Source organism: Macaca thibetana, chromosome 15, assembly GCF_024542745.1.
Source record: "Macaca thibetana thibetana isolate TM-01 chromosome 15, ASM2454274v1, whole genome shotgun sequence".
NCBI classification, from domain to species: Eukaryota; Metazoa; Chordata; class Mammalia; order Primates; family Cercopithecidae; genus Macaca; species Macaca thibetana.
In genome coordinates, this window is record NC_065592.1 from 23,001,312 (window position 1) to 23,026,869 (window position 25,558).

A 25,558-nucleotide genomic window follows, 5' to 3' on the forward strand; every position below is an offset into this window, starting at 1 on the left:
TGAAACTTAGGTATTGTGGTTCCAGGTTCAGTCAAGACAGATCTGATGTCATTGCTGGCCTCTGGCCACATCTAGTCATGTGGTCTTTGGCAAGTCACTCAATTTCTCTGAGCCTGTGCTCTTTAATGTAGAATTAGAAGTGATTGTAGCACCATTGTGAAGATTAAATGAAAGTATACATGCACAGGAGCTGTCATAGTTAAGCACTCAGTAAACCGTAGTTATAATTAGTCTAATAAGTATAAAACCATATCATTTAATTATGTAATTACTGGATTTGATGTCTTGTTTACTACTTTGTCTCCAGTACCTAAAACAGTGCCTGGCACATAGTAGGTTAAATTAATAATTGTTAAGTGAAGTTCCTCCATTAACATGGCTAAAGAAGTTTCCAGTCTGACTTTTCCAGTTGCATTTCCAGCTAGGTTCCTCTTCCTAGGTTAAGCCTACTGGTTTCAGTTTCTGGAGTTTTGACAACACTGTTCTCTCTGTCTCCTGTCTCCGTCTCCTTTGCACCTCCACTGACTCCCATTTCTCCCTGGCCCTTTAGCTTTCACCTACAAGTTTCAATTCAGGCATCACTTTTTCAGCAAGCCTTCTCTGAGCCCTAAGGAGCGTCAGGTGTGAGATATGCAGTTACCTTGGAAGAGGATGATAATAACACCCATCCTTTCTTTCTTTTCTTTTTCTTTTTTGAGATGGAGTCTCGCTCTGTCACCTAGGCTGGAGTGTAGTGGTGCAATCTCAGCTCACTGCAGCCTCTGCCTCCTAGGTTCAAGTGATTTTCCTGCCTCAGCCTCCCTAGTAGTTGGGACTACAGGTGCGTGCCACCACACCCAGCTAATTGTTTGTATTTTTAGTAGAGATGGGGTTTCACCATGTTAGCTAGAATGGTCTCGATCTCCTGACCTCATGATCTGCCCACCTTGGCCTCCCAAAGTGAGTGCTGGGATTACAGGCGTGAGCTACCATGCCTGGGCAATATTCGTACTTTCAAATGGATAATATTTAAATATTGACTGAATGTTGCATGGGGTTAGGGCCTATATAGAAAGGACATTTTTTCCTTGTCTTTTTATTTATTTGTATTTCTACTTACAAGGGAGAGGAATATTTACATTTTGTCTCAAAATCTAATTTATCCCAGTGAAATCTTGACATCTCTTGCAGACTGGACCTCTGGCTGGCTGCCCTGATTGTCAGCCTCTTACCAGTTTAAGTTCTCCAAAACGGAGTAAAACATCCTTTCTCTGGGATCCCACAGCCCCCATGGCTCTCCCTGTGATCACCCCATAGCTTGGTTGATTTACCTGCATTCCTGTCTGTTCCTGTCATACTGTGAACTCCTCATGAGCAGGGTCTAGGTCCTAAGCACTTGTGTGTCTCATTGCCATTCCCACTGCTTGGCCCAAAGACTTACTTGGAACCATAATGATTGAATTAAATAATTCATCCACCTAAGATTTGTTGTGTCCTACTCTGTGCCTGGTCTTTTATTAGATGCAAATAATCATTGAGTACGAGTTCTTCTCCAGCAGGGGCAAAGAGGTGCCTAAGCCTCACTGGGTCCTGACTGATACTGACAGAGCACAAGTACCAAAACGGTAGACAGAAGCAGGTGAATTCAAGGTAGGTTGAGAAGGTCATTGGATATTAAGCTAAAGCCTGTAGAATAAATCCTTAGAACCAGTTTTATAGGTGAGAGGGCATCACCTTCTGTGAAGACCTTGGGAAGTTATCTAGCAACAAAGTTTGTCTGTTGTGTGTGTGTGTGTTTACAGTGTCTACCAAACACACTTCCAAGAGAACTTATTTTACTCACAGAAAGCCAATATATTTTTAAAAAGCTATTCATATGAAGATAGGAATGATGAGAGTCATTTTAAGGAGGGAAGAGAAAATGGTTTCAGAAGCTCAAAATGAAAGAGTCACTCAACGTGAGATAAATTTAACTGTGTGCTTCTTGGCAACCAAAGTAAACAGAGAGAGAGAAAAAATACCCCTAGTGGATTATATAGTTGTCCTTGTGTGAGAAAAGGAAAGTTGTAGTTTTTTGTTTTGTTTTGTTTTCAGGAGTTATACACCTTTTTCTGACATTATTTGCTAAGAGAGTTATTTCTCATATATTCCTATGTAAGAGATAGTGAGCCATTTCTTCAGCATTTTTGAAGTTTCAAGCATTTTTCAGATCATTTAGAGGAGGAAACTAAGGCCCTCAAGGTGGGGGCACTCACAGCCAGTTAGGAGGTAAAATTGGGATAGGAGCTTAAGATATCCCAACCTTCTTGCTTCCAATGTAAATGAAAGTGCCCTAAAAACACATTAGCTCAAATAACACATCCAGCCTCAAATAGTCCTTAGTAGCCTCTCTGTCTAATATTCTCTTTATGTAATTTTAAGAGGGAAAGGAGATAAACGTGTTTAATATCCATAGTAACTGGACGCCACTTATTTTCACTGTCAAAGCTGAAGTTTAGTCTAACAGTAGAAAACACTGAATGACAGAACAGAGACAATGGCCTTCATTTTGATTATCAGTACCAAGTGGAAGAGTTGGTGGGAGGTGAGGGGATTCATTCAGGCCCTTGTTTTATTGTGGTTTCCACCTTTTAGGTTAAAGCCTGAGCCCTCACCCCTTTCACTTCTGGTTGGAGAACATGAATTTTACTTCTAATCATTAGCATAGAATACTTGCATGCCAGGTTCTTGTCAAACATTAAAACTTTGTTTTCTCTTTTTTAAAAACATTTGTAAAAGCTCAGGTGTAAAAAATATTCACCGACAATTGATGGAAACATGTAATATCCATTCATTTGTCTGGATATCTATTTTCCAGTGTGTATTATATGGAACATTAGTTCCATGAGACATTCAAATATTCAACAACAACAGTAACAACAAACTAAATGTTCAGAGTTTCCCATGTGGAAAAATCTGCACTCCTTAACTGCCTCTTACAGATTCCCAGAGTACCTGGGGATAGTCAAGTCTCTCCCAAATCATGCAGTGGAGAAACATATTTCATTGATTCTAGAGTGCCCATATTTTCCACATTTTAACATTTCTGAAGTGGGAAGGTATCTTAGTTTTAATGATTTGACAGAGTTTATTTGGCAGTCTTTTTTTTCCTTGTTTCTTTCTTAGTGTTATGCAAGCTGGTAGTGTTTCTTACCATTGTTAGGGGTCTTAGACTATATAAAATCTACTATATAATTAATCCAGAGTTTTCCATGGAATTCTATTTTCTATTCACTTCCTTCTTTTCTTTTTCGAGAAACTGTAGATTTTCCCTTGAATAAAACCTATAACCAAAGACCACTCAGAGAACACGTCCTCTGATCTTCGTTTTGGCTAATGTTGGGACAATCCTGAGGATATTGGTGAAAAAGATTCCCATGATATCAGTTAGAAGGGTTAATGCAGTTGAGTTCCTTAGGTGCTGGTTCTAGCCCTAATGATCCCAGGATGAAGTTTTCACAGGTTTCTGCATTAGGAAAACTGGGAAGGAACCTGTTTCTTTCTTGCCTTAGTAATAGGATACTTAGATTTATTCCTAACATTGGTCCAAGTCTACCTGTTGTGCAGTTCCTTGAGCTATTCTTACCCTTAACTACTTTTCTCTCTCTCTCTCTCTCTTTTTTTTTTTTTTTTTATCTTGAGACGGAGTCTCGCTCTGTCACCCAGGCTGGAGCGCAATGGCGCAATCTCAGTTCGCTGCAACCTCCTCCTCCCAGGTACAAACAATTCTCCTGCCTCAGCCTTGCAGGCAGCTGGGATTACAGGCGCCCACCACCATATCCAGCTAATTTATTCTATTTTTAGTAGAGATGGGGTTTCGCCATGTTGACAGGCTGGTCTCAAACTCCTGACCTCAGGTGATCCGCCAGTCTTGGCTTCCCAAAGTTCTGGTATTATAAGCATGAGCCATCGTGCTTAGCCTATTCTTATTTTTTTTTCTTTTTCTTTTCTTTTTTTTTTTTTTTTTTTTTTTTTTTTTTTTTTTTTTTTTTTTGAGGCAGAGTCTCACTCTGTTGCCCAGGCTGGAGTGCAGCAGCACAATGTCCGCCTCACTGCAAGCTCTGCCTCCCAGGTTCGTATCATTCTCCTGCCTCAGCCTCCCAAGTAGCTGGGACTACAAGCGCCCACCACCATGCCTAGCTAATTTTTTGTATTTTTAGTAGAGATGGGGTTTCACTGTGTTAGCCAGGATGGTCTCGATCTCCTGACCTCATGATCTGCCTGCCTCCACCTCCCAAAGTGCTGGAATTACCGGCGTGAACCACCACGCCCAGCAGCCTATTCTTATTATTTTTAAGGATTTGATTCCCTTTCTTATTTTAAAAAAGTTTCTAGGATATGCATTTTGGTAATTCTGTTGATTCCATAAACCATTGAAGAATAAATTAATAAATAAAGGATAAAATACATGAGAAAAAGAAATACTTTGCTTTGAGAGTTTGTACACAATACCATTTTTCTGTCGGTCTCAATTTTCTCCTTTGAACAACAAACAGATAGGAGGAGGTCATTTGTAATGAACTAGAAGGACCACAGGATTTGGAGTAAGAAAATCCAAGTCAAGGTTCTGGCTTTTCCAAAATGCTCATGTGACCTTGATTAGTGCACTTAGATGTCCCGGGCCTCAGGATTCTCTGCGGCAATGTTGGAATGAAAGTACCCATCTCACAATGTTGCTATGAGGATTAAATAAAACATGCTCTGAGCTAAGCACATAGAAGGTTTTATGGTGCACTCTCTAAAATCCCATCTAGGTTTGCTATTCTCTATAATGTGATGGGTGTGTTAAGGGTAACACATCCATTGCCTTCAGCTAAAATGCCCAGTTTGTATCTCTGCACTCATTTTATATTTTTCATTTTGGCACATGTATAAATAGAGTTTCATGTAGATCTTGGCTGGTTTCCTGTGAGCCTACACTCTTTAGAATTTCTATAGGAAAATCTCCCAGATGACAGAATGTTCTAAAGAAGCTATATAATTATGTGTCATAGTACAAAAATAAAATTAAAAAAAAGAAACCAACAACTAAATAGACCTTAGCATAAACCTTCCTATGCCCTTAGGTGGCTCGGGGGGGAGCGGGGAGAACTGCTCCTATTTCAAAACTCAGGGGATCATTTGCCTTTACAAGGATGGGATTTTTTTTTTTCCCCTGAATCTCTCCTGCAAACCACAATCTTTTCCCACCCACAGGGAAAAGAAAAATCACTGTAAATCCACAGTTGTGATATGCTTAAAGTTGTACACACACACTCACATTCACACACACCTCTTGAGCTCCTAGGTTTGATTCCCAGCACCGCTATTGACTAGACATAGACATACCTCCATAAACAAGTCACTCAACTTCTCTAAACCTCAATTTTCTTATCTGAAAGTGGAAACAATACCTCCCTGTGAGTGTCATGCATTTCCTATTGCTTCTGTAATGAATCACCACAAAGTTAGCATCCTAAAATATCACACTTTAGTTTACAGTTCTCAAGGTCAATATTCCTAAAATCAAGACAGTGACAGGGCTGCATTCCTTCTGGAGGCTTTAGGGGAAGATCTATTTCCTTGCCTTTTCCAACTGCTAGGGAGTATCTGCATTCATTGACTCATGGTCCCTTACTCTGCTCCCCTCTTGTTCTCCTCTGCTTCTAAGTTGCATCTCCTTTTCTGACTAACACATTTATCTCCCTCTTATGAGGAACCGTGTGATGACATTGGGTCCACCCAGGTAACCCAGGATAATCTTCCCAACTCAAAATCCTTTACTTAATCCCATCTTTGAAGTCTCTTTTGCCATGTCAGATAACCTTGGGTGTTCGGGATTAGGATGTGGGCATTTTGAGGAGGCCATTATTCAACCTATTACAGGTTATAAGAAGCAAACTTTTATAATTTGGAGTCCTCTAATTCAGAAACATAGTTTGTATCTCTATCAACTGTTCTTTTAAAACATTCAGTGAAGTTTTTGACTTCGTGCATAAAGGTTTTGCACGTGTCTTTTGGAGATGTACACACATACACTCAGACACACATACATACACAAATAATACATATATTTGACTTCTATATAATTCCATAGGCATAAATATAGACAAATTATATATATATACACCTTATTTCCAATGAATGCCATATAAGAAGTTATCAATTATGTGCTGTGAAGCAGAAAAAAAAGGAATCAAAGAATAGCAACTATGTCAACTTTAAGAAACCTGGATCTAGGGAGAGGCTAGCAACTAGGATATGAGTACCAATGGAAATAAATTTATACTTCCTAGGATATGGAAATGGGTTAATAGACTGAATAACAACAACAATAACAATAATAAGCATAATAGCTGATGCATTACTTGAATACTGTATGAGAGATACGGTTTCATCCTTTGTATAAGTTATCTCTAATTTTTACATCCCCATGATAAGGATTGTCATTTTCCTTAATGGATTATGACACCAAAGCCTAGGGAAATTAGCAGACTTAATCAAGGTCATATAACTGGTAGATGGCACAACCTGTATTTGAACTCAAGTTTAGTTAGCTCTAAAATCTCAACTTGTGACTCCCTTAGAATCTCAATAAATTCACCAACATAGAAATTATACAGACTGGCCGGGCGCGGTGGCTCAAGCCTGTAATCCCAGCACTTTGGGAGGCCGAGACGGGCGGATCACGAGGTCAGGAGATTGAGACCATCCTGGCTAACACGGTGAAACCCCATCTCTACTAAAAAATACAAAAAACTAGCCGGGCGAGGTGGCGGGCACCTGTAGTCCCAGCTACTCGGGAGGCCGAGGCAGGAGAATGGCAGGAACCCGGGAGGCAGAGCTTGCAGTGAGCCGAGATCGCGCCACTGCACTCCAGCCTGGGCGACAGAGCGAGACTCTGTCTCAAAAAAAAAAAAGAAAAAAAAGAAATTATACAAACTACATTGTCAGTCTAAAAATGCAGTAATATTAGAAAAAGAGGAACAAACAAATTATCTACTTTGGAATTATATTTTTAAATATCTTCTAAGTGACACTTAGATATGGAAAAAATCAAACTCAAATTTTCACCTCGTTAGAAATGAGCAGGAGCATGAGGGCTGCATGTCAAACTTATGGGGTGTGGGCAAAGCCGCAGTCAGAAGCTTCAAGGCATTTATTAAGAAGCAAGAAAGATTGAAAACAAACAAATGAGGCATTTAACTCAAGCAGCCATAAAAAGAAGTATAAAACAAAGTCAGAGAAAACAGCAGGAAGGAATTAATACAAATAAAAGCTGAAATAAATTAAATAGAAAAGAAAAAAGGAAACTCACCAATAAAATACAAAATACAAAAAGCCTATTCAAAGGAGAGAGCAAAGAAAACAAAAACACATTACGAATGAGCTAGTGCTTTAACTATAGAAACATAAAAGACAAAAGAAATTTAATGAGAACACTGCATAGAACTTTACACCAATACATATGAAAGTCTCGATAAAATGCATTATAATGTTAGAAAATATAAATTACCAAGTTTGAGTCATGAGGATATAGAAAATCTAAATAGGCAGATAATAAGGAAATAAATGATAAGAGCTAAATATCTACAACTGAAAAGAAGTCATCAAGCCCAGGGGATTTTATAGGCAAGACTTACCTAATTATCAAGTAATGGATAACATCTTTCCTATATAAACTGATCCAGAGAAAGAAACAAAAAAGGATAGTTTTTTAACTTATTCCGTAATCCTAATACCCAAACTGAGCAAATATATGCTTATCCATTTAGAAAAATTTAGTAGACATGTTAGAATGTTTAAGTTCTTTATGTTCGTAGGATACAACATCAACTTAGGAAAATCAGTAACAGCTTTTCTCAAATCAGTAATAACTATGTAGAAAACATAAAAGAAAGCATACATGAAAAACTGATCCTATTCCTGAAGTTTAAAAGAATGCGCCGGGCGCGGTGGCTCAAACCTGTAATCCCAGCACTTTGGGAGGCCGAGACAGGCGGATCACGAGGTCAGGAGATCGAGACCATCCTGGCTAACACCGTGAAACCCCGTCTCTACTAAAAATACAAAAAACTAGCCGGGCGAGGTGGCGGGCGCCTGTAGTCCCAGCTACTCCGGAGGCTGAGGCAGGAGAATGGCCTAAACCCGGGAGGCGGAGCTTGCAGTGAGCTGAGATCCGGCCACTGCACTCCAGCCCAGGCTACAGAGCAAGACTCCGTCTCAAAAAAAAATAAATAAATAAATAAAAATAAAAATAAAAAATAAAAGAATGCAACAGTGTAATTTTTCACTCTAAAAGGCACATATGATCTTTACACATAAGCAAAGGAAGTACAGAGAGGTTACGTAGTTTGTCTGAAGTCACACAACTGGTAAGTGGCAGACTCAGGATTTGGACTCTGTTAGTCTGGATCCAAAACATACTTGGATAAACCTCTACAGCATAGTGCCTTTCATAAATGCCCATGAATAATCTCCAAAAGACACGTGCAAAACCTTTATGCAAATAATCAAAAACTTCACTGAATGTTTTAAAAGAGCAGTTGATAGAGATACAAACTATGTTTCTGAATTAGAGGACTCCAAATTATAAAGATGCTGTATTAGTCAGGATAAGATAAGCTTTCTTCCTGTAGCCAGTGAGCCTCCTCCCCCAACCAGAAGTTTGTGCACAAAAGTTAATTTCTTAATTGTGCAAAGTCTATTGTGATTGTGGCAGTCTTCCTCCATCCTGTAGAATGCATCAGGAACACATGGTTTCCAAGCTTGCCATAACAAGGGAAGAGGCAGCTTGAAAATCACAGGATGTTTTGAAAAGGCTAAGTCTGGTAGTGACTTGTATGGTGTCAGCACAGATTCCATTTTTCAGAATTCAGTTACATGGCCCCTTCAGCCCAACTGCAAGACAGGCTTAGACATGTAAGTCCAGGAAGAGGACATGGTGTTGTTAATGCAAGATGTCTTTGTCACAGTTATCAGAAGTGCCCAGCACAGAGTTAACTTGCAAAACGTATTTATTAAATAAAAGAAAAGTAAATAAAATTAGTATTAAAATCTTCCCCCAATTTAGTTTACAAATTCAAAGCATGGCCACCCAAAATTCCACTAGGGATTTGCATATAATTTGATAAGCCCATTCTGAAATTCATTTGAAAGGAAAAGCATGGAAGAGCAGTCAGGACTTTGGAAATAGAAAACTAGTGTTGATGAAGGGGAGGAGTATTACTTTATTACTATATCCAAAACAGGCAATAAAGCTATAGTAATTAAAATAGCTTGGAATTACTGCAGGAATATACAGATAATTAAACAGGAAAAACACCAACCATGTATACATGGCATATGTAGGGATTACACGTGTAAAAAAAATAACATTTCAAGTTTGTTGTTGAAAGGTCACACATTTCAGACAATTGTCAGCCATTTTAAAAAACAGTTAAGTTAAAATAACCACTCACACTACATTCAAAAATAAATGCTATACATATTAAATAACCAAAGATTTTTTAAACCTATACAATACTACAATAATATACAGAAATATATTTATCATCTTGTGGGTTTCTAGAGATTGCACAAATTTCAGACACAAAGACCAAGAGAGAGAGGTAATAAGATATCAAAAGCAAGATTAAAATACAAGCACAGACTGGAAAAAATGTTAATATATATGGAAGGTGAAGGATAACTACCCAGAAAATATTTAGAGCATATATAAACCAATACAAAGAAAAGGGCAAATATCACAATAGAAAAATAGTCAATGCACATTAATGGATAATCTATAGAAGGAGAAATGCAAGTGACCATAATGTGAAAAGGTGCTGAACTTAATCAGTAACAAGGTAAATGCAAATCCAAACAAAAATGAATTATTTTTCCTATCCTAGATTGGCAGTAATGAACATGAAAGATGTAGAAAAATGGGATCTCCCATTCAATTATAGGATTGTAAATGGTAGAGACTCTACAGGTGACTATTTAGTAGATCTATCAAAATTTTAAAATTCATAAAACATTGACCAAGCAATTTCTTTTCTGAGTATCTCTTTTATAGAAACACATAGTTGGGCGCAATGATATATGTGCAAAGATCTTCATTATGGCACTGTTCGTAATAACAAACAGCTATAAACTGCCAAAGTGCCCATCAATAAAAATTAGTTAAAAGCATTATGGTACATTTATACTGTGCAATGCCAAATAACCATTTAAAAAGATAGATCTATATGTATAGTATTTTGAAAAGATCTCCAAGAAATAGCATCAGGTGCAAATGCATGTCTCACAACAATATATAGTGTAATTCTGTTTATGAGTTTATTATGAAATGTGTATGTGCATATGTGTGTGTATATAAATCCCCCCAATTTAGTCTGCAAATTCAAAGAAATGTGTATGTATACACACACAGACACACACACACACAAACATACACGCACAATATGTATTTAAATGATCGAAAAACTCCCGGAAGAGCACATAACAATTAACAATGGTGACTTCTGGGACAGGAAGTGAGGAGTGGGAAATGAAGAAGTTCCATATTTTACTCTATAGACTTTGATAATGGTTTGTTTTGTTTTGATTTTGAGATGGAGTCTCACACTGTTGCCTGAACTGGAGTGCAGTGGCATGATCCCGGCTCACTACAACCTCCACTTCCCAGGTTCAAGTGATTCTCCTGCCTCCGCCTCCTGAGTAGCTGGGATTACAGGCGCCTGCCACCATGCCTGGCTAATTTTTATTATTTTTTATTTTTAGTAGAGACAGGGTTTCACTATGTTGGCCAGGCTGGTTCGAACGTCTGACCTCATGATCCACCTGCCTCACCCTCCTAAAGTGTTAGGATTACAGGCGTGAGCCACTGCGCCCAGCCAGACTTTGATAATGTTTACTCAACTTCAACAATAATATATTTATTCACAGTTACACAGGCATGTGGGTGTGTGTGGATGGGGGAGAGAGAGAGAGAGAGAGAGAGAGAGAGAGAGAGAGAGAGAGAGAACTCTAGCCAGTATACCCAGGAAACCATTTCTCCATATTTTCTGAATAAATGGATGGAACTAGACTTTATCAAGCACTCATCATGTACAATTCACTTCCATATACACTCATTTCATCTGCACTGCAACTGTATTAAAAGGGACTTAGTAATATTTAGCAGATGCAAAAAGAAGGGGATATACTTTACCAAGGCTCCGAGACAGGGCCCTTTTCCAAGAGATTTCCCCACTGCACTATGGAAAGGAACATGTGAACGTTAGAAAGACAATCAGTGCATCAGTGCAGTACACCAGGGATTGGGGAAAGCGGAGAAACAGTGACGGTTTGCTTCATGCATGAGACTTCCTGGCTTCTCACTAGAGTAATCTTGGGTCAAGTTTTCAGCTCTGCTTGTCTTCTTTCTGCCTCCAGTTCAACTCTATATCTGTAGCATCAGCTACTGCTTCCCACAACCTGTGTACATTTTCTTTCCAAACCACCATACAGAGCCTCTTCCTTCTCCCATCTGAGTTCCTGAGACCCTTTGCAGTTAGAATCAATGAATCTTTGCTACGCCCTTTGAAAGAAAGGCAAATAAGCGATTGCCTGCTGTATACTTTCTCAAACTGGTATAACCTAACCAGGGTCATTTTGTGCACATAGAAGGCACTAGATTTGGAGGAGACAAAAATAGACAAATGTCCCTTTTTCTAACAGAACTGAATTTGAATATCAACTTTGCTACTTATAGTATGACATGCTTTACATCTTGGCTCCTTATTTTGCTTATGTGTAAAGCAGAAATGATGGTATTACTCTTTCTTCATGGTTATATAATAAATACATAAAGTGTTCAGTGAATAGTGCACGCTCAACAAATAGAAATACCACCATTACTACCACTGTTATGATTATTGTTTTAAGTACATTGCAATTCCTGGGTTTTTTTTGTGGCCAATATATCGTGTGACCTTATAGCATCCTACTGAATTAAGAAAGGTAGGAGTGTCTACTGTATTTTACACATGAGGAAACTGGGGATCATAGACATTAAATGACTCACTCATGTTCACATAGGTCACAAGGAGAAAAATGAAATTTGTACAGGTCTGTCCAATCTCACAGATGATTTTCTTGTCTGTCTTTACTTATTTATGTGCACCATAGCCCTAGTGTGTAGCAGTGAACTTTGAAAAGGTAGACACTCATAGAATTCCAGTTTCTGGAATGATTTTTTAGGGGCTGAGATCTCTGATTTCTTGCCCCAACCACCCCCATCCACTCCAGCCCACGCGTCTCTGAGATTTCTTTGTCCCTGTAAATCTTCAAGTTGCAAATATTCAGATGCCTGTTTTGCCCATAGATGAGACCATCGCTGTCTCAAAGGCTGGTCAAGGGCTTTTCTGGCTATCAGAAATGGGTGGTTAGACTAACGGAGGCTGCTAAAATCCCTAAGTGAACAGAAGCCTTGTGCTGTCCATGGTCCTGGAAAGTTTCACCTCTGAGCTACCAGGATGATAAAAACCTTGTATTTGCTACAGTCTTCAAGCTTCGTTGACAGATGCACTGGGAATAGATTCTGGTTTGAGACACTAGTTGATAATTCCCTGTGAATTGGTCTGTCATGCTTTTTAAAGTCTGTGTGTTCATGGGAAACAGTTTTTAAATTTGCTTTGTGTGTGGATGTGCATGCTGGTGTCCCCTTGACTCCTCTAAAATGTCACAAATGACTTTCCTTGAATTTACCAATTTGCAGTATTAATGTGCTTCTCTCTAGACATCTGTGCCCTAGATAGGTTCCAGGCAGAATAGCTGTCTCCTTCCTAAACTCTGACCTGTTTTGCAGGGAAAGGAGGCCTTGGTTTTAGGTCACCCCCAATGGGGGCATTCAGGGTGTGAAGCTAATTCTCAGCTCTGTTTTATCATACAGTTGCGTGGAGGAGTACAAACTGGCTCCTGATGGAAAATCCTGCTTAATGCTCTCAGATGTCTGCGAGGGCCCCAAGTGCCTCAAACCTGACTCCAAATTCAATGATACCCTCTTTGGAGAAATGCTACATGGTTACAACAACCGGACCCAGCATGTGAACCAAGGCCAAGTCTTCCAGATGACCTTTAGGTATGCTGTAGATACTTGCATATTGCTGGTCTGAGTCACTGACAAGCAACCTGGGCACAGGGAGGAAGCCATGGGCACAATGGGGTAGAGACCTGTTATTCAGGCCAACATCACTTTAAGCTCACAGGTACCCTCTTAAGAAGTGTTGAAAGTCAGCTAAATTTATTCCATAAGGTTTCTTTTTCATGGTCCTAGCATATATTTGTCCCACCATACCATTTTCCTAGCTCTATCTACATATTTTAAATTCAATCTTTAATTATCCTATAAGTACAGTTAATGGCATTTTGAAAAACATTAATTAATCTTTCAGTCTACTGAAAAATAAGTATTTTATGTATGCTGTTCAGGCAGTTCAAAAATAAAGACATTTAATGTAGTAGGAAATAAAAATCCCATCACCCAGATATACCTAGAATTAACATTTTCCTGAATGCTCTTAAAATTTCCACTTCTCTCTTTCTTGCTCTGTTTTTTCCTATCTGCCTACACACACACACACACACACACACACACACACACACACACACACCCCAAATCCCAGTAAAGCTGTTTAGAAATTGCTTTTTTCACTCAATAAGTGAGTGATGGTTAGGTTGGCCAGATTATGTGAGGATTAAACATGCAAGATGTTGGTAAAGGGTTTCCTTGGACAGTTGAAGAAACTGGAACTGTTCTGCCTAAAGAAGATAAACCTTAAGTGGTGACTTATTCATGCCTCAAAGCTTGAAGAACCATAAGGTAGTAGAGTGAGATTTGTTGCATGTATAGAAAAGGATTATCTAAATGCATACACACACACACACATGCACACACACATACTTTTAGCCATGTTTGCATAAAAAAAGAATAAGATATTATCACAAAGCAAGGTTCTCCTAATCAGTTGAGGTCATATCAATAAAAGTCAGAACTAGTAATAAGTCACCATGATAGTCATCATTGTTTCCATTCCATCATCTTACTAATAGTAGTGATAATTGTATTATGAGTGGTAATAATGGTTACCATTTACTAATAATTATTCTGTATCAAGCTCTTTACTACTAACTACTACTGCTAACAATAATAATGTCCACTAACATTGATTCAGCATACGCAAAAGGGTTTTCTAAGTACTTTTTACCTATTAAGTTATGTAATCCTCACAATGATCCTGTGAGGCAGGGGTTATTATCATCCTTTTTATACAGAAGAGAAACAGAAATCTAAAGTAGCTTTCCAAAGACTCCCTTCTAGGAAGGAGGAGAGCCAAGATAATTTCATTTTAGCTTCATTATTGAAATCATTGGAGGCACTATGACCTCCATTTTACAATTGAGAAATTAATCCAGAGAGGTTGAGTGACTTTCTCAAGTTCATCATCTAGTAAGAGGTAGAGTCAGGAATCAGATGTAACTTCAGCTGACTCTAAAACCTTGCTCTTGTATTTCAATTCAGCATACCCTCTTACTCCCATTTTAGAGAATGAGAATGGAGATGTGAATTCACTAAAACTGTTCATCCTTGTAATCATCATATACTCTTTCAGAACCTCCTCTTTCCCATGTACCATGCTGGTTATTGGGCATAAGATGGAAAATGAGAGAGAAATAGCCCCTCTGACACTTTAGGTATCGTTGGCAGGTGGACCCACAACTCAGATACTCAAGCAGAGGCTGAATGCTACTTTACTGGAAAAGCTCTGAGCCAGGCATGGTGGCTCACACCTGTAATTCCAACACTGTGGGAGGCCTAGGTGGGAGGATCACTTGAGCCCAGGAGTGTGAGACCAGCCTGGGTAACTTTGCAAGATTCCATCTCTGCTTAAAAAAAAAAAAAAAAAAAAAAAAAATTAAAACTGGGCCTGGCATGGTGGCTCACGCCTGTAATCCCAGCACTTTGGAAGGCCGAGGCGGGCAGATCACGAGGTCAGGAGATTGAGACTATCCTGGCTAACACGGTGAAACCCCATCTCTACTAAAAATACAAAAAAATTAGCCAGGTGTGGTAGCAGGCACTTGTAGTCCCAGCTACTTGGGAGGCTGAGGCAGGAGAATAGCATAAACCCGGGAGGCAGAGCTTGCAGTGAGCTGAGATCGCGCCACTGCACTCCAGCCTGGGTGACAGAGCGAGACTCCATCTCAAAATAAAATAAAATAAAATAAAATAAAATAAAATAAAAAATAAAACAGTTATTTGAACACGGTGGTACATGCCTGTGGTCCCAGCTACTCGGGAGGCTGAGGCAGGACCATCACTTGAGCCTGGCCACTCAAGGTTATAGTGAGCTATGATCATGCCACTGAAATCCAGTCTGGGCAACCGAGTGAACACTTGTCTCTATTGAAAAAATAAAAAAATAAAGAACAACAAAAATCAGAAAAAGCTCTGAGGGAAATTTAAGGATAGTCTGGATGAACTGTGGTTCAATGCTGAGATTCTATGATACTAGTTTTCTATAATTTTAATGGTCTATGAAAGTATGTCTTGAGCAACATCGTGGATAGAATAATGCTGCTTGGAATACAAAAGAAAAAAATAAGGAATTATTCCTTCTCTTTGAGGAAGAAATTTAAAAGCTTGCAAGATGACATGCACAAGTTTTAAAAAAATAGAAAAATTTAATTTGCAAAGCAGTGTTCCAAGGAAAGACAATGGTTTCCAAAGAGTTCCCATGGGAAGCCTGTTGAAAGGAATTAGAAGGAAAGATAAAGGGCTTCTCAAAGGACAAGGCTTGTGAACTGAGGTTTGAAGTGATAGCAAAGAATAGTGCCTCTTGGGAGAGATAAGAGTTAAAGGGCATTTTCCTGTCCAGGAAGGAGCCTGCAAAGGCCCAGACATATGGAAAAGCAACAGTGGGAGTCAAGAAAACAGACTTGCAAATGAACCTGACTTCAAATCCCAGCCCCATCCACGGCAAGCATAATTCTACGCTTCATCTTTAAAACGGGGTGCTTTTAACAGAAGCCAGCCATTTCCATAGGTACATTGCATGTTTTATGGAGTTTCATTTCTCACAGCAGCTCTCAGAGTAGCTGGCATTTGATAATTGAGCCAATGTACCATTCTCTTGTGTGAAGAATAGCTTGGTCCAAAAGAAGGATCCACATGTGTAGTAAGAGGCTAGATCCTGAACAAACTTCATTAAATCCTGGGATCCCATTTCACATGCAGGGAAAGGACTTGTTCACAAAGCAAGTCATTGTGGGACCAGCCCATGTTCTCAGATCTCCTGACTGCCTGGGGTGTTTATCTTTCCGCCGCCAACAGACTTGTCAGTAAGAAAGAGCATGGCACCGCTGGGGGTGGTGGCTCAGGCCTGTAATCCCAGCACTTTGGGAGGCTGAGGCGGGCGGATCACGAGGTTAGGAGATCAAGACCATCCTGGCTTACACAGTGAAACCCTGTCTCTACTAAAAATACAAAAAATTAGCCAGGCGTGGTGGTGGGCGCCTGTAGTCCCAGCTACTCGGGAGGCTGAGGGAGGGGAATGGTGTGAACCCGGGAGGCAGAACTTGCAGTGAGCCGAGATAGCGCCACTGCACTCCAGCCTGGATGACAGAGCGAGACTCGGTCTCAAAAGAAAAGAAAAGAAAAGAAAAGAGCATGGCATCTTAAAGCCTGGCCTAGGGGTGTCCAGTCCCAGTCCCAGACACAACTTTAGGCCCATTAAAAGTCGTTGTTCTGCCTCAAACACTGCTTATTGTTTCCAACTTCTCAACCCTGGATTGCCTCTGAACAGCCAGAGCCTAAGTGCCCTGATTTGCCCATGGAGAGGAGTAGAGTGAACAGACCAGGATTTTCTCTTTTGATGACAACCTCAAGATTTAGAAAACTCCCAAGACTACCACCATTATATTTGAGCAATCCATTCCATTTAAGCTCTGTCATCCTTGGCTTCAGCTAAACTTTCTTTGCAATTATTTCCATCTCCCGACCATGTAACCTCTTGGAACCATGCTAAGTCAGTTGCCTCCCCACTGTGGAAAGGCAAGCCACTTCTGATGAGTCTAAATTTATCTTTTCCTTTTCTTTCCTTTTGAAATGGAGCCTCACAGTGTTGCCTGGGCTGGAGTGCAGTGGCGTGATCTCAGCTCACTGCAACCTCCGCCTCCCAGGTTCACACGATTCTCCTGCCTCAGCCTCCCAAGTAGCTGGGATTACAGGCACACACCACACCTGGCTAATTTTTTGTATTTTTAATAAAGAAAGGGTTTCACTATGTTGGTCAGATGGGTCTCAAACTCCTGACCTCGTGATCCACCCACCTCGGCCTCCCAAAGTGCTAGGATTACAGGCATGAGCCACCGCGCTCAGCCCTAAATTTATCTTTTTCAAGTCTCCCTTCCTGAGCTCCAGGCAGTGGGGAGAATGGAGCTCCTTTGTCCTTCATGTTACTGAAAGCCTGCAAGTATTTCAGCATCAAATGCAGTTGTCATTTCTCTCCTCCTACTACTTCCTTCCTCCCTCCTCTAAGTAATCTCTGGTCCAGCCCTAGAGAGTAGCCAGCAAGTACTGCCACCAGCCGTCTCACCATATGCCTCATTTCCTGACAATTGGCTGGCCGAGGATATCAAACTCTCTACCAGCTAGTGTCTCCTGTGTGACAGCTACAGTTCTGCTTTGTTCTCCTCCCTGCCCCTGCCTAGATCACCCCACCTAACAACTGCTGATACAAGAGAGGTCTGTGTTTTCCATTTCCTCTCTTGAATCTCTGAAAGAGCAACCCGGATTTCTGCTTTACAAAGCGCTTAAAAATGTAATGTCTCTGACCTAGACGAGAACTTAAAGATTAACTATTTCAGACCTTACTTGTACAGATGGAGAAACGGAAGCTCAGGAAAGGATATAACTGGCTCAGTATTCACAGTGACTGGAACTCCTCTCATGCTGAAAGTTAGTTTCGGACTGCCAAACCAGTGCTCCCTGGTTTCTTGTTCTGCAATAAAGGATGTATGCAACTACTTTATATCCCATATCAGCATGTGGTGAGGAGAGCTATGTGTTCTATCCCTATTCTCAGTGTAGAGTGAGGACCCAGGTGTCACAGGGGGAGACCAAATTGATAACTAAGGAGGGATCTTAGGCAAGGACCACTCCATGGGGAGCTACCTCTTCAGGTCACTGCATGTAGGCTACAGCCTGTTCCTGAGGGTGTGAGCATGTGGTGATATTTCCTGACCAGTCCGAGGGTTCGCACTGTGTGCAAAGATTAAGCATGGTGCACATTAAGGGACTCACATGGAAAGCTTAAGATAGGGCAAGAGTGACAAGGAGACTCAGACAGACAGAGCAGAGGCAGGGAGAGAGAGGCAAAAACAGAGGAGACACTAAAGAACAGTCTGTGTCACAGCAGGAGGGAACAGCAAGCAAAGAAAGAATTAAGAAGAGATGTAGAGCAGTGAACAGAGTTAAAGAGTTACAGAGACAGACAGCAGAAAGTGGGGAAATGGGAAATGTGTGCAAGATGGAAAGACTGAAGGAGACATGAAAAGATCAAGAAAGAAGTACATGGAGTTCATACAAAAGTCAAAATACAGTTTGTTCCTAGGAAGGGAATGGGGCTTGTTTTGAGAGACTGGATGGAGATGAGAGAGACCACTTGATTAGGAATTAGGTTGAAATTGACATGAATGAAGCCTTTGGTAAAATGTCAAGTTCTGTGGAAATGGGAAGAGCCAATGATTTTTCTTCCAAATTGCTCCCAGGTCCAGTAAGTGATGTCAAGCTTTGTTGTTTTTTATCCCTTCCAGTGCACAGTGTTGGTCTTAGTGATCCATATAGGGTCACTGTCAGAATCCCCTTTCCTTTGTTCTTGATCAGTGTGGGAATTGACAGACTGTTCAAGTGAGATAAACTCACCAAAGGTTGGTGGTATTTGATGTTTATTTGTTTGTTTTTACTCTCTCCCCGCCCCCTTACCCTCATTCATTCTACTTCATTCCTATAAGGAAGGAAGGTCAACTTTGGTTATAGATTGCAGAGATTTAGATAAACATCAGTCAAGAACTATTATTGAACCTGGTGTCTCAGAAATGGCAGGAAGGAGAAGTTGCTTGGAAATGGGGACTGAGCAAATTGCAGTGGTAGATCTTGCAAAGGCCTCATCATAAATAAGATAGGTCTGCTGGCCACAGGCATTTGCCCATAGGCCCTCAAGAATGACCTGCAAAGAGCTGGAGGAGCTCATGAAAGATTTATTAGAAAGGGACTTTTCAATCTTGTCTGCTTCTCAGATGTGCATATTGTATAGCATAAGAGGACAGTTTGGGGTAAGATTTGGGATTTGGGGATTCAGCACTGACAACCCACGCCTGGCAACACAGAAGGGCTTTCTATAAGGATTCAAGGAAAGCTGGTCTTTGTTAGTAGCACTCACTCTTTCCCCCACTGAGGATACTGAGTCAGTTCTTATTAAGTGGTCTCCAAAGCTGTTCTGGCCTATGATTTTTCTAGTGCCTTCCTAAGAGATGATTAATTAAACATGCTGCTTCTGAAACCTTCTTTCCCCTCCCTTCCACCTCTTTCCCTCCTCCCCCCTTTTAATGGTGTGCACATTTTTTATGTGTCTGGTCCTATACTGAATACTTTATGTGTTTTTCCATTTGATCTTTTCACACCTATTGCAAAGGAGCCATTAACAACTTGGCTTTATGAATAAAAGGAAATGAATGTATCAGTCAGAATGCATTAGTTTGTGTCTTGGGAACAAACAATTTCAAACTTCAGTGGCTTGAATGTGAAAGTTTTTAAGTGTTGGTCATACCACATGCCTCTCCCTGGATTGCAGGGGCCCTGGCCGTTCTGGTGTTTGGAAATCTAGACTGACAGAAGAATCACCTTTCTGTGCTTCCATTAATGCTTTCATAGTGAGAAACAAACTTGGCTATCATAACTTTCTCCTAGCAGTGAAATTCTGCTTCTATTTCTAGTCAAATTAAGGCCCATTGCTATCTCAAAGGACTGGACAGAGACATGCTATCTTATGATGCGTCTTACGATAAGACATGCTATCTTATCTCAGCACATCGTAAGACGCTGAGAAGCAAAGGCACAGAAATATTTGTGGGACACTGAAGCACAGAGAGATTAGGCTAACTAGCCTAGCAGTCAAACAGCTAAAGAAGTGGTAGCATCTGGGTTTAACACCAAAGTTCACTTAGCAGTCATGCCTTCCAGGCTCCTAGCGCTCTCCTGTTTCATATTGCAGCCTCTGAGAACTATAATACGTCCTTCTATTCTCTTGTCAATTTCTTTCATTCAGTTACTGAAGAACCACAAACTTTATAGCTGGAAAAACCTTGGAGAACAATTTGTACAAACTCTCCTCTTGTTCGTTTGTTTGTATGGGACAGAGTCTTGCTCTGTCGCCCAGGCTGGAGTGCAGTGGCACGATCTTGGCTCACTGCAACCTGTGCCTCCTGGGCTGAACTGATTCTCCTGCCTCAGCCTCCAGAATAGCTGGGATTACAGACGTGTGCCACCATGCCCAGCTAATTTATGTATCTTTAGTAGAGACAAGGTTTCACCATGTTGGCCAGGCTGGTCTTGAACTCCTGGCCTCAAGTGATCCTCCCACCTCAGCCTCCCAAAGTGTTGTAATTATAGGTGTGAGCCACTGCACCTGGCCAAACTCTCCCCTTTAGTAGATGGGATACCTGAGGCTCACAGTGGTTAAGTAAAGTGCCTAAAGTTGTATCACTAATACATGAATAAGCCAGTCCTTCAACCCTCAGCCTGTTTGTCTGCACTATATTCTGTCTGAAGGCTTGGAGACATGGCATCCAACCCTGTACAGGAGCACCAATGCCAAGGTCCTGTAGAGAATTAGTGGCAGAACCAGGCCTGGAAGTTGTGTTTGTGCACTCTCAGGTCTGTGTGCTTTATAACAGATGATGATCTCATTGAAATAAGAAAAAGCAAAAGAGGCTGTTAGTGGAGACAGTATTAATTAAAAGGAGGCATTAGCTCCTGATTTTTCAAGGCTATTCCCAAGCCTCTCTATGAAGCAATATTCTGCAATATTCAAACTCTTAGCAAAATCCTTAATTTGTTACTTGGAAACATAGCAGTTTGCTGCCTTCTTTGCGGGACCATTGGCAAGATCTTGGAAGTGCACTGAGGACAGCATTTGGAACTGAATTAGAGGAGTCAAGGGGTGAATTTTCCTGGCAGTCTAACTCCTGAACTGGTTGCAGAAAAAAATCTCTTTTCTTTTGTGTGGCTCCATGTTTCCAAGGTTTTCGGACATCTTTGGCAGGAATCAAGACCAATGTTGGGCGTACCATAGGGGCTGGAATCAGAAAGCTAAATTTCTTTTTTCAAACCACTTTATTAAAGTATAATTGACATAAAAAAAGTTGTTCATATTTAATGTACACAACTCGATTAGTTTGGAGATAAGTATATACGAGTGAAACCATCACCACCATCAAGGCCATAGATAGATCCATTACCTTCCATAGCTTTCTCCTACCCTCTTTGTTTATTTAGTTTTTTTGTGCTGAGAACATTTAACACCCAGCATTTTGGTATGCCAAAATGGGAGGATCTCCTGAGGCCAGGAGTTCAAGACTAGTCTGAGGATTATAGTGATATCACATCTCTACAAAAAAAAAAAAAAAGTTAGCTGAACATGGTGTTGTGCAGCAGTAGTCACAGCTACTTGAGAGGCTCACTAGAGCCCAGGAGTTTAAGGCTGCAGTGAGCCGTGATGGCACCACTGCATTCCAGCCTGAGTGACACTGTGAGATCCTGTCTCAAAAAACAAAATGAAACACTTAACATATCTTAGTGAAATTTGAGTCTACAATACAGTATTGTTAGCTATGGAGACTATACTGTAAAATAGATCTCCAGAACTTATTTATCTTGCATAATAAAACTTTGTTCCCAAAACCTTGTACCCTTTAGTCCTTGCCTCCCCATTTTTCCGTTCACCTAGTTTCTGACAACTGCAATTATACTTTCTGCTCCTATGAGTTTCTGATACTGTTCTGCCATTTCCTGCTGTATCACCCTTGACCATTCTTCTCCCTGGTTTCTGTGGCCTCTTCTGTAAATTAAGGCTAGTGCAAATATCAGACAGAGGCTGAGAGCATCTGATACAAAGCATAGCATTTTTGCTACTCAACTCTTATGGCCAGGAGCTTAGTGAAGCCTTTCCTATTCACCTGATCATAAGAATCACATGGGACTGCACCAAGACCCACCATTTTTCCCAGAGAAGGGGATCAGAAAAGTGCATTTTTACCAGTATTTCCAGGTGGTTCATATGATCCAACAATTTTGGGATACAATGACTTGGTGTTTAAGAGGCTAGCTCTGGACTTAGAGACCCAGCTTGCCTTTGGTCAACTGTGTGACTAGAGGCACATTATTTCATTAAGCCTCAATTTCCCCCATCCCTAAATTAAGAATAATAGTAACAATGCCCACTTCCTGGTGTTGAGATAATTAAATGGAATTGGAACCTGTTTCATATCTGTCCTTGGCAGACAGAAGACCCACGTGCCATAGGGGGCTACGAGGTTCATCACTAAGGAGGCGCTGTAAGCAAAGCTCACCTGCATATGCAGGATTATGCAGGGACTAGATCCTCTTCCTGACTGGTGTGCTGCTGTTAAAAGCTAAGAGGGTCCAAATCCCGTGTCTGCCCTTTCCAAGCTGTGTGGCTTTGGATAAATTTCTTAACTTCAATAATCTCAAGATCTTCAACTATAAAGTGGTGTTTTACCTTAAAATATCCTCCAAGAGCTTTGGCAAGGATTTAACAGGCAAATAAGCAAAGCTCCCAGCACACAGTAGGTTCCCAATAAATATTCCTTTCTCTGCCTTAAATTGCATTCCTTTCCCCCCAATTCCAGGAGCCATACAGCAAATGAAGATTTTTTTTTTTTTTTTTTTTTTTTTTTTTTTCATTCCCTGCAAAACTTTTTTCTGAACTGGAGCCAGGGTTATCCTCTCAACTTCTTCCAAGCAGCACATGTTTTGGTAAACATGGTGCTTTCATCAAATGCCCAGGATAGGGGTAGAAGCTCAGCCCTTCATGCTCTGGGGATGAGGGTCATGGGAAGTGGACAGCTCAGCTAGCAGTGTAGAATCACAGCCTCGGGAAAATATAATCTCTCCAGTGTGTTCTGTCACCTGTGTCTTATAGGGTCACCCTTTTTTTTTCCTGCCTGAACGTTCTATAGTGAAATACATCTCATTAGGAATGTGGGATTTAAGTGTTCATATTTACTATGTGGAATTTGATAAAAGGCCTGGGCCCAGATCCAAAAGTTGCAGTGGTGTGCTAATCTCCCACCTCTGGGGTGATATTAAAAATATTTAATGATAAGGCCAGGTGCGGTGACTCACACCTGTAATCCCAGCACTTTGGGAGGCCAGGGTGGGTGGATCACGAGGTAAGGAGTTCGAGACCAGCCTGGCCAACATGGTGAAATCCCGTCTCTATTAAAAATACAAAAAAATGAGCTGGGTGTGGTGGCGGGTGCCTGTAATCCCAGCTAATTGCGAGGCTGAGGCAGGAGAATTGCTTGAACCCAGAAAGCGGAGATTTCAGTGAGCCGAGATCGTGCCATTGTACTCTAGTCTGGGCAACACTAGTGAAACTCTGTCTCAAAAAAACAAGCAAACAAACAAACAAAACAAAAACAACAACAAAAATTACCAATAAGCATAGAAGTGCCACTTGCCCAATAGGAAAGGAGGCCCTTTCAAACAGCATGAAGCTTAACCAGCAAGTCTTGCTGGACTGCACATCAGTCTCACTCACCTACTACCTGTCCTAGTTTTCTTCCCCTATTATCACCACATCACATCCTCTGTCCATTTCCCAATACCCTTAAAGCATAATCCATCTTGTAAAACGATGTTTTCTATCCCTTTCAAAACCTGTGTTTGGGGGGCATAGGCAGATATTTCTCCCATGACACATGTTGACAAAGCAGATTGATGCTCATACTCTTTACATGAGAAAATTGAAGCCCAGAGAAATGAAGCATGGCATTCAAGGCCACACAGCGGGTAAATGACGGAGCCAGGATTGAAGGGCTGCTCTTGTAAACACTCCACAGCCTCTAGATGTGTGTGCTCAGGCACAAGCACATGATCTAGACCAAGCTCGTCCAACCCACAGCCCACGAGCCATGTGTGGCTCAGGATGGCTTTTAATGTGGCCCATCACAAATTTGTAAACTTTCTTAAAATATTATGAAGTTTTTGGCTGGGCTCAGTGGCTTACACCTGTACTCCCAGCACTTTGAGAGGCCGAAGCAGGTGGATCACCTAAGGTCAGGAGTTCGAGACCAGCCTGACCAACGTGGAGAAACCCCGTCTCTACTAAAAATACAAAATTAGCCAGGCTTGGTGGTGCATGCCTGTAATCCCAGCTACTCGGGAAGGCTGAGGCAGGACAATCACTTGAACCTGGGAGATGTAGGTTGCGGTGAGCCAAGATCGCACCATTGCACTCCAGCCTGGGCAACAAGAGTGAAACCCCATCTAAAAAAAGAAAAAAGAAATATGAGTTTTGTTGTTGCGTTTTGTTTTTGTTTTTGTTTTTTGCATATCAGCTATTATTGGTGTTAGCATATTTTATGTGTGGCTCAAGACCATTCTTCTTTCAATATGGCGCAGGGAAGTCAAAAAATTGGACACTCCTGGTCTAAACTATATGATCCTCTAAGAGCTGTGAAGCAAATAATAGCTCATCATCATTATTATGCATGAAAACCCTATCTAAAGGTGGGAATTTTCCATATATCTGCTTAAAGTCAGAACTCAGTACACATGAATTATACTGGTGCTTCTCAAACTCTAATGTATAAACCGATTGCCTGCTAAAATATAGATTATGCATCAGTAGGCCACAGGTAATAAATTCTTAGGCTCTGCATTTCAAATGAGCTGCTAGGTCCGAGGACCAGCTTTTTTTGTTTGTTTGTTTGTTTTTCAAACATATTTAAGATTCTCTTTTTTCCGGACCTCGATCCCGTTTCCCAAAGGACTATTAAGTTCCTTTTGTATTCACCAGAATTTTAAATAAATTAAAATATGTATTTCCAAGGGGGATTATATGATCAAAATAGCTAGCTAGCCAGCCAGCCATACTGTTCTGCACCTTGAATTTTTCATTTACTCATAGCTCTTGGAGAGCTATCAATGTTTATAGATCTTCCTCCTACGTTTCAGACATGCCATATTTTTCCATTGTAGGGATAACATATGCTCCATGAGGGCAGAGATTTTTGTCTGTGTTGTTCATTGCTGTGTCCCCAGTTCCTGCTGAATATGTGTTGAATGATTGAATCATGTAATTATTAACCACTCCTTTATTCATGCACATCTAGGTTGCTTCCAGTTTTTGGCTTTTCCGAAACATATTTCAGTGAACAACTTTTTATATATATATATATATACATACTAATACATCTGTAGAACAAATTCCTAGGAGTAGAATGATTG

General features: G+C 40.6%; 1 protein-coding gene across 4 annotated transcripts in view; it reads left to right on the forward strand.

Moving 5' to 3' along the window:
• Window positions 1-25,558, forward strand: part of ASTN2 (astrotactin 2) — a 988,433-nt gene that overhangs the window by 607,216 nt on the left and 355,659 nt on the right. For all 4 annotated transcript variants that reach the window (XM_050759610.1, XM_050759611.1, XM_050759612.1 and 1 more), the window contains one exon: window positions 12,917-13,105. In XM_050759610.1, the coding sequence (XP_050615567.1) occupies window positions 12,917-13,105 (189 nt within the window). The remainder of the gene's footprint in view (window positions 1-12,916; window positions 13,106-25,558) is intronic.